The 13,126-nt window shown below is 43.4% G+C and overlaps 1 protein-coding gene across 1 annotated transcript; it reads right to left on the bottom strand.

The window, feature by feature from the left end:
• Window positions 1-234: 234 nt before the first annotated feature.
• Window positions 235-4,685, bottom strand: LOC131229431 (uncharacterized). Its single transcript, XM_058225393.1, has 2 exons — window positions 2,852-4,685; window positions 235-629 (listed from the first exon to the last, which is right to left on the bottom strand). Exons 1-2 carry the CDS (start codon window positions 4,608-4,610, stop codon window positions 517-519), a joined length of 1,872 nt encoding a protein of 623 aa, XP_058081376.1. The 5' UTR covers window positions 4,611-4,685; the 3' UTR covers window positions 235-516.
• Window positions 4,686-13,126: the final 8,441 nt, after the last annotated feature.

Below are 13,126 nucleotides of genomic sequence, written 5' to 3'. Positions count from 1 at the left end.
AGACCCACCACCCTTCACCGCGACAGAGGTAAAACGAGCTCAAGCTTTACGAGAGTTCGTTTTGCCTCTGTCGCAACTGACAATCTATCGTGTGTAGCCATCCATTCAGACTCGCATGCTGAGATTATCCAAAGATTTATATAAGTTCATATTCTCTTTACTACCGTAAATAAGTTATTATCCAATAATTATACTTCATTCACGATCCAAAATTTTGATTTTATAGTTAAAAGATATCGATTGAAAATAATTCTTTAAATAATTCTAAACTCATCTACAATACTCAAATAAAATACAACCCATTCATTACATCATATTGACCGTTCCGATCATCAGAATACTAAGCATGTTAGCTCCAGTGGGTGGCAATGCACGAACAATCCTCAGTCGCAACATAGGCAGCAGAAGTAGGTCGATTTACAAACGTACGATGGCACGTACGTAATTTTATGGTTAGTATTGGCCATTTTGCGGATTTAAAAGTAATAATATTTCTTGAAAATTCGTTGACTGAAATCAATACAAACACGACCTTGCAGTGGCGTCTCCTTTCTTTCTCGTACCCGACCTTTCCGCCCTTCCCAGTCTCCCTTTCTCATACGACGGCTCTTCCATGATCGTGGACAGACCTGAAAAGATTACATGGGGTTTAGGACCTTAACCTGTATCCGCTCAGCGCAACTTAGCTAACTACTGTAGTGTAGTCTAACATGCGCCAATTTAGCTCGCTTTATCCTTTGTGTGTGGGGCCCACTTTGATGAATGTGTTGTATATCCATGCCGTCCATCCGGTTTTAAGATGATTGTAAGATATGGTCCGAAAAATTAACAAGATATAAATCTTAGGTGGACCATATCACTGAAAAAGGTGGTGAATGACTGTTAAAAACTTTTTGTAAGCCACAAAAGTTTTGGATCAAGCTGATCTTCATATTTTCCCTTCATTCAGGTCTGGTTGACCTTATCAACGGATTGGATTGTAAATAAACACTAAGTAACTTCTTATAGTGGGCCTTGATAAGTTTTTTATGGTGGGCATTTAATCACCACAGTTTCCTGTGGTGTGGTCCACCTGATTTTTGGATCTTCCTAACCACATTTCAGGAAACTAAAATTGACTAGAAAAAACGGATGGACGGCGTGGATATACAACATATTCATCAAGGTGGGCCCCACAATAAGGGTAACACCCACAAGGGTCTTACCCGGTAACAACTAATCCGCTCCCGTAGCATACATGATCCTGGCCGTTTATCAAGGAGGGCGTGTTCTGAATCATGATTTAGACAAAATTCAGGCTGCTCAACAGATAAGCCAAACGAGAGTGTTCAAATACTTCATTCTCCTCATCCATGTGCGGCCCGACCTTGGATCATGTCATGCTTACAGTGCTAACTACCTGATGAATGGATCGGATCTTTCGTGTGTGCAATGACTTGGCACGTGTGCGAAGATGGCTCGTGACCATCTCCCTGCTAGCGAGTAAATCTCAGGACACGAAAGTCAAAGCCAACGTGACTTTAATTAAGCCCTCCTATTACGGAAAGCAATCGTCTAACAACACCGGTTAGACGCAGGGAGTAAAACACCCAAACACGTTGGGACCCACATTGTCTAATCCGTCCATCAGGTGATAAGACTTAAATTCACAGCACAAACAAAATATCAGCCCAAGACATTTCACATGGGCCGTACCAACGGGAAGAATGTAAAATTGACGTTCAAGAGTTGTGGCCCACTTGAGCTTTGGATCAGGCTGAGTTTTTGTTTCTTAACTTAATTCCAGTGAATACACCTGATGAACGGGTCTGATTAAAGAAAAACATCCTCGTGGCCCTAAACAAAAACCTACGGTTAGAGTCCCATGCATTGTTCCATGTGGTATGGCCCACCTGAATTGTGAGTCTAGCTGGGTTTTTTCTATCATGAGTCATCATCAAGGAAACGGATTGGATACTCCCCCGGCCACCTGATGGTCGGTGCTATGTGGGCCTCACCATGATGTATTTGTTTCATCCATGCTTCATCATCTTATGATACGGTACGAGACTAAAAATTAGTTATATCCAAATCTCAAGAGGACCACAGAAACTTTTCGGGGCTATAAAAGTTTTGGATCAAGCTATCTTTTCTTTTTCCCTTCATCTCGTTCTGTATGACCTAATTAACGGATTGGATGTCAAATAGTACGTATGATCTAATCAATGGATTAGATGTCAAATAAACAATACAGTAGGCCTTACGAGGATTTTAACGGTGGATATCCCATCGCTATTGTTTTCCTGCGGTGTGGTCCCCCTGAGATTTATATTCCCTCCATTTTTTGGATGTAGCCCTGAGGTGACCTCCAAAAATAGATGAAACACGTACATCATTCGTGGGCCTACAGAGCACTGACCACCAGTCTGGTGGCTGGTGGCAGGGGGAGTAGCCAATCCGTTTCCCATCATCAAGGATGGCACCTAATGTACGGAGTAGATTTCATATATACGGAGTGGATCTCATATCAAAGATGGGTTATATCATGGGTGTAACGCAGAGGCTTTCCGTCCACGTCATACAATGTACCGTTAGCGGCAGCGAGGCTCGGTTTGGTAGTCTGCAAGAACATCATATAATCTAGTCCATCACGACACCCATGGCTAGAAACAACGAAACCCACCTTTTTTTCGTAAATCATGCAACAAATGAAGCGAGCTGATTTTTTTCACAGGTCGGTTTCCTCATTTTCATCAATGGTGGGTCCGAATGACAAACTAATTACATAGGTCTTCAGACTACCAAACATAACCTAAGAAAGGAAAAAGCAATTGAGAGAGAGAGAGCAGGATTCGAACTATTCCAAACGTACCTGATACAGAAGCCATGTTCTCCTTTGCTTTCTCGTCCTTCTTCATCATATCACCATCATCATCATCACCACCACCATTTCCGTTTGATTTCTTACGCTGGGCCCCAGCAAAAAGCCACGTGGCATTCATCTGCTTATTAATCATCCTGGAAGCATAATAAGGGACCTTACCTTTCTTCCTCTCATTCAATCCAAACCATCCATTGACAAACACCACACAATCTATCAAACTCTCCTTCCCCAATCCCTTCATATCATACGCCTGCGACCTCCTCCACAAACTCTTCTTATGAGAATTCGCCGGTGTTGCAAGACAAAGCGCCCGAGTAGCGTCACTAACCGCCTTATCAGCCTCTCTCAGAAGTAAATAGCATTGAGCTCTGTTACTATAAACAACCATCCTCTCTTTCCTCATCTTCAAAGGACACGAATCCAAAGCTTCTGAATAAAATTCCGCCGCTTCTTCAACATCTCCAGCCCAAAACCTCTCATTCCCTTGTTGTTTTTTCGATACCGCCAATACCCATTTCTCTTCAGCTTCTTCTCTCGACATGGTTTTCTCTCTCTTACTCCTTTCCACCTTCAAATCCCACACCTCTTCCAATACTCTATTCTTCTTGTTTTTGAATTTTCCATCTTTATAATCCAACAAAAGAGCTTGTGCAATTGCTTCTCCTACTTTCTTTCTCCCACCAATCTCTTTAAGTTCTACCAAATCTGCAAGAAAAACAGCAGCAATCTCCATAACTTTAAATCTGGTATCTGTATCTTTTATAAGTAACAGAAGACAATCAATAGCCATGTACTGCCAGTCATCTGAAGACCTTGAGAGATTACAGAGACTCTCTATCACCTCCCGACAATCAGCAATACACTTCCTTCCCATCTTACTATAACAAAGAATCCGCAAAAGTCCAACACCAGATGGAGAAGTGTCATTAACGAGTCCACCCCACATCTTGCATAATTCCTTCAAGAACCCATCTCTGCAAATCAGATGAAGAGCTCTTTCCTTGCATGCAAAGCAGTTTAGAAGGTAGAGAGACCAGCACTGAAGCTGGCTAGCCCATTCCTCCGCCTTCCGATTCTCCATCTCCAAACCACCCATACCTCTCGTCAGAAGATCGCACTGATACCGCAACCTACTCTTCTTATCATTCACCCCCACGAACTTAACGTACACCATCTCAAGGCAAGTGGAAGCCACGTGCATGGCGAGCTTTACTATCTCTTCTTCATGCTTCGAAACTGCGTAGAACGTTGTTTCGTAGCTGGCAAGGTGTCCGAGTGCTCGAACCGCGACTCGTTGCTCGACCCAACTCAGCTTCCCTCTGAGAAGCTCGAGCAAGGGTGGGATTACACCCGACCGGATGGCTATCGTGGCGAATTCTGGTTCGTTCATGGTATAGGAGCCGATGATGTGAGCGGCGTAGTAAGGGATGTATATGTTTTGATCTTGAAGGAGCCATGAACGGTCATCGACGCCTCTGGAAATGAGGTGGGCCATGCATTTGAAGATACCAAGGGATGGGAATTCAGGGTCGTTGGGGTGGGCCATGGCAATGTTCCAGAGCCCACTCAAGACCAAAACATGCTCTTGATCGTCCCTTTGTGGCATCTCTAAAAAGCATTTCTCCACGCCAGCTCTTCTACGACATGGGTCTTGCTCTTTCATGGCGCAGAAGAAGCAGAACGGAGTGGCGCACGTTTGCTGCGTGCGCGGCACTACCTTCTCTTTCTTCTTCTTCTTTGGCTCCATGAGAGAGATTGGATGTAGAAAGAGAGAGGGAGAGATATGGAAAGGGAGGGTTTTTCTGGTGTAGTGACACCTAGCGGCGCATGGAGTATGTTTTATTATCATAATTTGTTAATTTGCGCCTTTTTATGAGAAAGGTAAGGGGGATCAGTTAGAGGGTTGAATGATACTGGTGATGACGTGGATTTGTACTTTCGTTGCATTGTTTTCATGCATCTATTTTCCCGCCTGGAAAAGGAAAATCTCCTTTGCAATTTTAGATACTTCTTAGAAGAAACGCATCCGACGCGAGCTACTGTACGGTACGTGTTTCGCAAGCTACCACTTGCTGGAGCGGTGGACCACCTGAAAAAGAAGTTCAGGTGGGCCACACCAAAAGGAAAGGTTGGGAGGGAACATCTAACCCATTCATCAGATGCGTTCTAATAAGATGAAGGGACACACAAAAAATCAGGACATTCGAAAATGCAGGTAAGCTACACCAGATGAGATTTTAGGATTGATTTTACATTGTTTCCTGCATCGTGGCCCACCTATGTTTTGGATCAGATTGATTTTTTAGAGAGATCATGAGGGGGAAAACAAGATGGACGGGTTGGATCGTATGTGTAGTTGACGTGGGGCCCACAGAAGCCCGGTAAACCAGAGGAGCGCAATTCGTGATATTTATCCGTACACGTGGCAGGGAGACTCATCGCTCCTTACCGTTCACTTAGTTGCTACTGGTGTGGATGGCAAATGGATAGCTATTATCCGAGCATCCGATCGTAGGCCTCCAAAGCTGGAAACGGATTGGCTACTCCACCTGCCACCAGCCCGGTGGCTGATGGTCGGTGCTCTGTGGGCCCCACCATGATGTATGTATTTCATCCATTCCGTTCATCCATTTTTACAGATCATTTTAGGGGCTAATTACAAAAATTATACGGATATAAATCTCAGGTGGACCACACCAAATGAAAACAATAGTGATTGGATATCCAACATTAAAATCCTTCTAAGGCCCACTGTACTGTTTCTTTGACATCCAATCTGTTGATTAGGTCATAAAGACCTAGATGAAGGGAAAAAACGAATATCAGCTTGATCCAAAACATTTATGGCCCCCAAAAAGTTTTTAACGGTCGACGTTCGTTCAACACTGTTTCCTGTAATGTGGTCCATTTGAGATTGGGATATACTTCATTTTTTGTCTCATACGCTAAAATGATCTACAAAAATAGATGGACGGCATGGATGAAATACATACATCATGATGGGGCCCACAGATGAGAAGGATGGGGAGGAGTGTCTTTATAGTTGTGACTTTTGAAACATGTGCCATCCATGATAGGACCCACTCGATGGACTGTCCAGATTGAAACATGTGCCTTCCATGATAGGACCCACTCGATGGACTGTCCAGATTGACACATCAATCCCTTTTAAGGTCACAAAATGGATGGTGAAGATTAATCAAGATCCACAAGATCTTTTCTATGCTGATCTGAACACTGTGAAATCCAAGCAATGAATGGTCTAGATCATCCAAGACCAATCTTGGGCCGTTCTTAATAACGACCATCGATGAACATTGACCCGATATTTGCAACTTTTTGTGCCATGGCCCATCCTGGTGGGTGAGCTGATTGGATGGTTCGCAGGGCATTGTACTCAACGTACGGTGGTGATCGACAGAAGATGATTTGGCCTGTCATAGCGGGACACCTGTCTTTTAACCTTTTATGCTTGCCTTCAGCTTTTAGAGTGCTTTTCCACCAAAAGCAAACAGCATGGATAGTAAAGAAATGATGTTTGAACTCCATCGAGTGCATTTGAAATCACAATCGCTTCACACGTGGAAAAAACCTCACTTGTACAGGATCAGATCTGCTCCTCAGGCGATCCACGTTATTTAGATTCCAGTCGTCCAAAATCAGCAGCTATGATTATCTGATAGACTACCAGTATACAACTTTATATTAACGGTAATTTCTTTTATAAAGGTATGTCTCATTTGATGATTATTTAGAAGAATATTTTTTATGTACAGCATTTAAATAGTTGGAATCTCCTGACCATCGGTTCAGATTTCTGACACGTATGCGATGTTTGCACGTGTTAGGAGAATGCGCTTTCGAACTGCAGTCGAGCGAGTGCAGTTACAATTTCTAAAAACAGATACATGCAATAGTGTGTTCTTTTCATTTAATTCGCTGCGAGTGGACGAGTCATGGTTCGTTGCATCTCTACGGTACAAGTGGCTGTATGTGGATGTATCTGGGATCTCTGCCGGTGGGCCCTACTATGGATGGCCCATGGTTCAAATATCTCCCTGATTGAATAGCACCAAGGGTTACGATCGTCCTACAATTTAATAATTCAAGATCATCCTTAAAAGTTGAGAAATTCTTCTATCCGGACGCACAATCTTCAAGCGCTCAACACAAACGCAGGTGGACATGATATACGCATGGAGGATCCAAGACGTTTATCAAACAGTCCCCATCAGGCTGGTCAACTTATTAGGTGATCCACTACATGCACGTTGAATATAGGCCGTTGGATAAAAAATTTACCGTCCATTCATTTGCATACGTGGTGCCCATCTGATGGATGGACCAGTTGCAACTTTTTGGGTGAAGGAGCACCATTCACTACAGGGACCATCCAATGGACATCTCAGATCTTGCACAAATATGCCACGTAGGTACATCTAGAGCGCTTGCGTTTTAGTGAAGTGGACCAGATGGAGCTTTCAAAAGGGTCATTTCAAGATAGGTGGTTGTGGTTTAGTTCGCATGTCAACGTCGCCCTTCTTTTTTTATTGGGAGCTATTTGAGACCCTTGCATGGTGATCTATACACATGAATACGGAAAATTGTACAAATGTCATACTCTCGAGTAAAATCAAACCGTTCAAAACATGGGACCCACTGTAGATAAGTCATAACCGTAAAGATAGATTGATCCAACGGTTCGCTTGTCTGATTAACAGATAATATTTTGTTGAAGTTGGGCCGTTGCCTATTCTTTGTATATCACCCCTGCGTGAAACTTCCTTTACGATCCATCGAAAGTATGTTCCATGATTTGGACGGTTTAATTTGAGTTACGTTCATTGCACGTGTACAACGTCCAAGCGCCTGTGTATGAACTATTGCGCATTGCCAGAGTACCTAAGATTTGCGTGGTGCAGGTTAGATTTTGTTCACATGACATTGGATTTTGCATGTTGTTGCCTTATTATTTTTACATAATTCCGTTTCAAAAACAAACGCTAGCGTTATTCTACGGTGGGCCCACTTGTGTGTGTCCTCACATCCCATCTGTACATTGCTGAACTCTTTAGGAATTACAGGGTTATCTACCCATCCACGTATGGCCCATGGATAGTTAATCCAGACCGTTGATATGACGAGCCCCACCATGTATGGAGGAACCCCAAAATATCCAGATTGGAAGATCCAAACCCTTCAATCTTTGCCCTATTTTGAATGTTGTGGACCGTTGGTGTACATTTTTCGTTAATGTCCATTTGTAGGCTGCTGGTTGAGGGGTTACAGTTCCAATCAGGTAGAGAATTTGTGGCCACCACCATCCACTGTGGGGCCCATCAAGACTAGTGGTCTGGATCATTGAACAGTTTCTGGCCCCACATGTAGGAGATAGTCCGCGTTATTACAATGGCCATTGCATCCTATCCATCCCTTTCTTTCTCTCTCTTCATGTTTGTGTTTGGAGTGCTTTCCAACTCACAAGAAAACTGGTGGGGGTGGCCCCAAGAGAATGCGGCGCCAATTAGAAAAAACATAAGTTTAATGGCTAACCTAATAGGGGTGGATAATGCGCCCTGCCCGAACTTATTCCAAGGCATGTTTATCATGATGATGTATGGTATAGTTCCTTTGTCGACAGCTGTTAGTATTGGGATGCATATCTTAGGTTCCGTTTCACCGTCCGTCCGTACGATTTTGTGGGCTCTATTCGAATCATAGCGCTTGATCTTGGGAGTCGGGAATTTGTGGGCCCCACCTGAAATAAATGGCCGAATGGTGGAGATTAAATGGAGTAATGATTTGATACTCGGATGGAGTTTGATGCTCGATGCGCATGCACACGTAAATTGTATATGGGTGTACAGTACACACCTAAATTTAAGGAAACGGATTGGCTGCTACTCCTGCCACCAGCCCAGTGGCTGATGGTCGGTGCTCTTTGAGCCCCACCATGATGTATGTGTTTCATCCATTCCGTTCATCCATTTTTACAGATCATTTTAGTGCTTTATTCCCAAAATTAGAGGGATATAAAACTCAGGTGGACCACACCACAGGAAAACAATAGTGATTGGATATCCATCATTAAAATCCTCCTAAGGCCCACTGTACTGTTTATTTGACATCAAATGTGTTGATTAATTCATACTGACCCCAGATGAATATTTATCCAACACTGTTTCATGTAATGTGGTTCACTTGAATTGGGATATACCTCATTTTTTCTTTGGTACCACAAAATGATCTAGAAAGATAAATGGGCAGTATGGATGAAACACATACATCATGGTGGGGCTCACAGATCACCGACCATCAGCCATTGGCTGGTGGCAGGGGAGTAGCCAATCCGTTTCCAAAATTAAAGCCTGCCTAGACAGTGGGACCCACAACAGGTGGGGCATAGCCCTGGAATTGGATTGATTAGATGATGTAGACCTGAGATTAGTAGACAGGTGTTTTGTTGAATTTAGAGAAGTTCTTAGCTCCTTTTAGCCACATGTGAAATATTTATACGCATGCGTAGGGAGCATCATACTACCCCAGTATCAAAGTCTCCTCAAAGGTGATTCTAACTCAAATCTTACTCTATCTTCGCGATATCTCGGCCGTTCATCTGGTGAGTCCCTGTTTTGTGGTCATCCGTACGAAGAAAATGGATGGTCCTCTCATCAGTTGGGCCAGACGAGTAAAAAGATTCGTTAGGGAAAATGACGGTGGCATCATGTTATCCGTACACGTCTGGCCCACCTGATGACTGGAATGGCTTGATGGTAATTTCCCTTCATCCAGGTGGGAAGCACCTTATGAATGGTTTGAATGGCATCTAAATGTCACTGTCGACTTTAGCAAGGTTTCAACGTGGGGTGTCTCCATATCCACTGTTTTCTGTGATGTGGCCCACTTGAGTTTTGGATCTCTCTCATCTACTAAAATGAGCTGAAGAAACGGTTGGACGGAGGGGATATAACATAACCATCGTGGTGGGCCCTACAGAGCTTTACGTTACAGGGGAGCAGTGGGACGTGGAATTTCCTGCCTAGGATGCTAGGTGGGGCCCACCATGATGTTTGGAAGAAATCCACACCGTCCATCCGTTTTTCAAGGTCATTTCAGGACATGTGACCGAAAATGAGGTGGATCGAAAACTCAAGTAGATGCACGGAAGGAAACAGTGGGGATTCAATGAGCATCGTTGAAATATTTTTAAGGACACAAAAGTTACGTATCTGGAAAAAATTTCCATGTTTTCACTTCATCCCAGCGGGAATGACCTCATAAACGGTTTGGATGGCATATAAAAATCAATGTGGAGACCAGGAAGGTTTCAACTGTAGGATACTCTTTCTCCAGTTTTCCCTCTCGCATGGCCCACCTGAGTTTTGTATCCACCTCATTTTCGGTTGCCTGCCCAAAAATGACGTCTCAAAACGGATGAACGGGATGGATTTCTAATAAACATCACGGTGGCCCCCACCTGGCATCCCAGCGCAAGAACTCTGCCTCCGGACTCCGGACGCAGTTGCCTGCTACACCCTGTCGTGTTCCTGCGCTCAGAAGCTATACAGGTCCTGCCCCAGTCCATCCGTTTCCCCAAATCATATCAGGACATAAGCTCAAAAAAGAGATAGATCCAAAATGAAAGAAAACAGTGAGGATTTAACATCCACCGTTGAAACAGACGTGGGGTCACAAGTTTTTTATCAGGCTAATAGTTTTGTGTTTTCACATCACCCCAGTAGGAATGACCTTATGAACGGTTTGGATGGCATATAAAACATATTGGTGGACCCAGGGTAGGTTCCAACGGTAATGCATTTTCCTACCCACATTCTCCAATCGTGCGGCCCACCGCCTGATTTTGGGGCTCATGTCCCAACGTGAGCTGTAAAAATGGATGGACCGTGTGGATTTCTCACAAACATCACGGTGAGGACCACGTAGATTCTAACCGCAGGAACTGTCGCAGGCAATCCACGTCCTTCGCATCCAATGCAGTGGGCCCATCTGTCAGATGACCAATCTCGCACATCCATTCATAGGTAACTGCGAAGAGATTTACCTAGATCGAAACGCGAAGGGACTAGCCCGCGTAAGATTCAGAGTTTCCTTCACAGCACACGTGCTGATGTGGCTCACGTGAGACAGATCAGGACGATTCATCAGGTGGGACCGACCACGAATTCCCTGATCCAAAGAAAAAATCAGTCCATTCATCAGGCCAATACATTAGTGAATGCATTATCTTCATGTGGGCTAGGGAACGATCATAATGGCCCACTTAACGAACGGCCCAGATCTTTAACACACTTGGCACGGTGGCACGTGTACTAAAAAATCTAAAAGTTTAAAACCCTCAAACTCAAGCGTGCGAGTCCGGTGATCGGGCACCAACAGACATGCCTTGGACTCATATGGGACAGCCACTTCACGTGTGCTCCACGTGTCTGGCAGCAGTAGTTCATTAAAAGAAGAGATGGAAGTGTGTTTCGGATCAAATGATTGTATAGATCGTCGCATGGTGCAGTAAAAATATATGAATTTATCGCCGTTGTACCATAGAGTGGGCCCCACACAGATGCATTTGATACACGGTTAGCCTGATTCGTTCGATGAAGTGGTCCCCACATAGACGAATCTTATTACCGTTGCTTTGATGGTGGAGATTGGATATTGGTCCTTTTGACCCAGATCATAGGCGTGTGTAAGATCCAGAGCATCAATCAAGTGGGCCATCCTTGAATATGGCTTGGCCCATAATCCCCACCAGCTGAATGTTCATGACTGTCCACAGCGGTGCCACGTTGGCACATGCATCATAGCTTGCTCTTCCAACACCTCCGAAATGGTTCCTGCCATGCAACTCAAATTGGACCGTCCAAATTATTGGCCCACACTAAATGGGGCCGTTTGAACTGATATTTCAATTACCGGATGTTGAAATTACAAGTTATTATTAATTGCTGAGAATTATTTTCACTGTCTGGATTAGATATATTTCAATTATCAGGTTTAGTTGTGATCCTCAGAACTAGAACACTTGTTTGGTTAAATTATAAATTGGCAATAATATATGGTATTGATTAAACTATAAAGAAGTTCAATTATTAATCTTGGACATCCAACGTGTTAGAAAATATTGTATTTCTTCGTGATAAAATTAACTCTCAATCCAAATTTTAATACGAAAATTTGCATATTTTAGGTGTTGAACAGATCAGGAGGACAAATCAACTCTCAAGTAATAAAACATCAAGGTAGACAGTGCGAAGTGCTAAAGTGCGCCTAATAAGGCGCCTAAGCAGCTCTACAACACACGCCGCGCGCGCAGATGCCATCTTCGAAGAAATTTGAACCCATAAGCAAAAACTCTTTCTCTTACCGACGGGCTATACATACTATATATGAAAATTTTAAATAATTAATATATTTATTTACTTTCTAAAAATAACTTTTATTTTTGAATTTTATTTTTATTCTAAAAAACACAACACATGATGTGGGTCCCACTATGGCTTGCTTATCATTTTTAAAAGTCACTATTGTCTTATGATCCTCATTATATAGGGAAATGGCCAGTCCATATTGATTATTGATCTAGACCATCCATCATATGAGTCCATTTTTGAGTTTGGATTGCCCATCAATACACACACCGTGGATTAATGATTATAACCATGCATTTAGTGGTTAGGAAAATGGATGCTTTATATTGATCATACTACAAAATGGTGTGATAATCAACCACTCATCATGTCAATTCCATCCTCATTGCCCACTCCTCCTTAAAGATTATTTACACCATATGATCCGTGACATAGGGAAGGACGTGATGAGGTTGATTGCTGTCTTCCTTAGAGAATAAGTACTCTAAATTCATGAAGTTATTTAGGGCATGTTTGGCCCGATGCGGTGGATGGGATTATACCGTATTAAGTGGGTTATGATGTTTAATTCCATCCAACAATCAGTTTGGGACGGCGATGGTACTTCAGCGCAGGCGACCTCGTAAATGCAACCGGCCACCTAAGGGCGTGTTTGGCCGGGCACTGGATATGGGATTAAGACGGATCCCATGGGTTATACTGTTTACATCCCATCCCATTTTCTGTTTGAGACGGCAGGATAAAAACCATTCCACGCACCCTCGTAAACAGCGCCTGGATGCCGCCAATCCCGAGATATAAGTTTTCACCCCTGTGTAGGGCCCACCAAGATATCAATGAGATATCTACTCCCTCCATCATTTTCACCTGCCTTCAT

This window comes from Magnolia sinica, chromosome 16 (genome assembly GCF_029962835.1).
Source record: "Magnolia sinica isolate HGM2019 chromosome 16, MsV1, whole genome shotgun sequence".
In the NCBI taxonomy this organism is placed as follows: Eukaryota; Viridiplantae; Streptophyta; class Magnoliopsida; order Magnoliales; family Magnoliaceae; genus Magnolia; species Magnolia sinica.
This window is presented reverse-complemented; position numbering and strand designations above follow the sequence as displayed.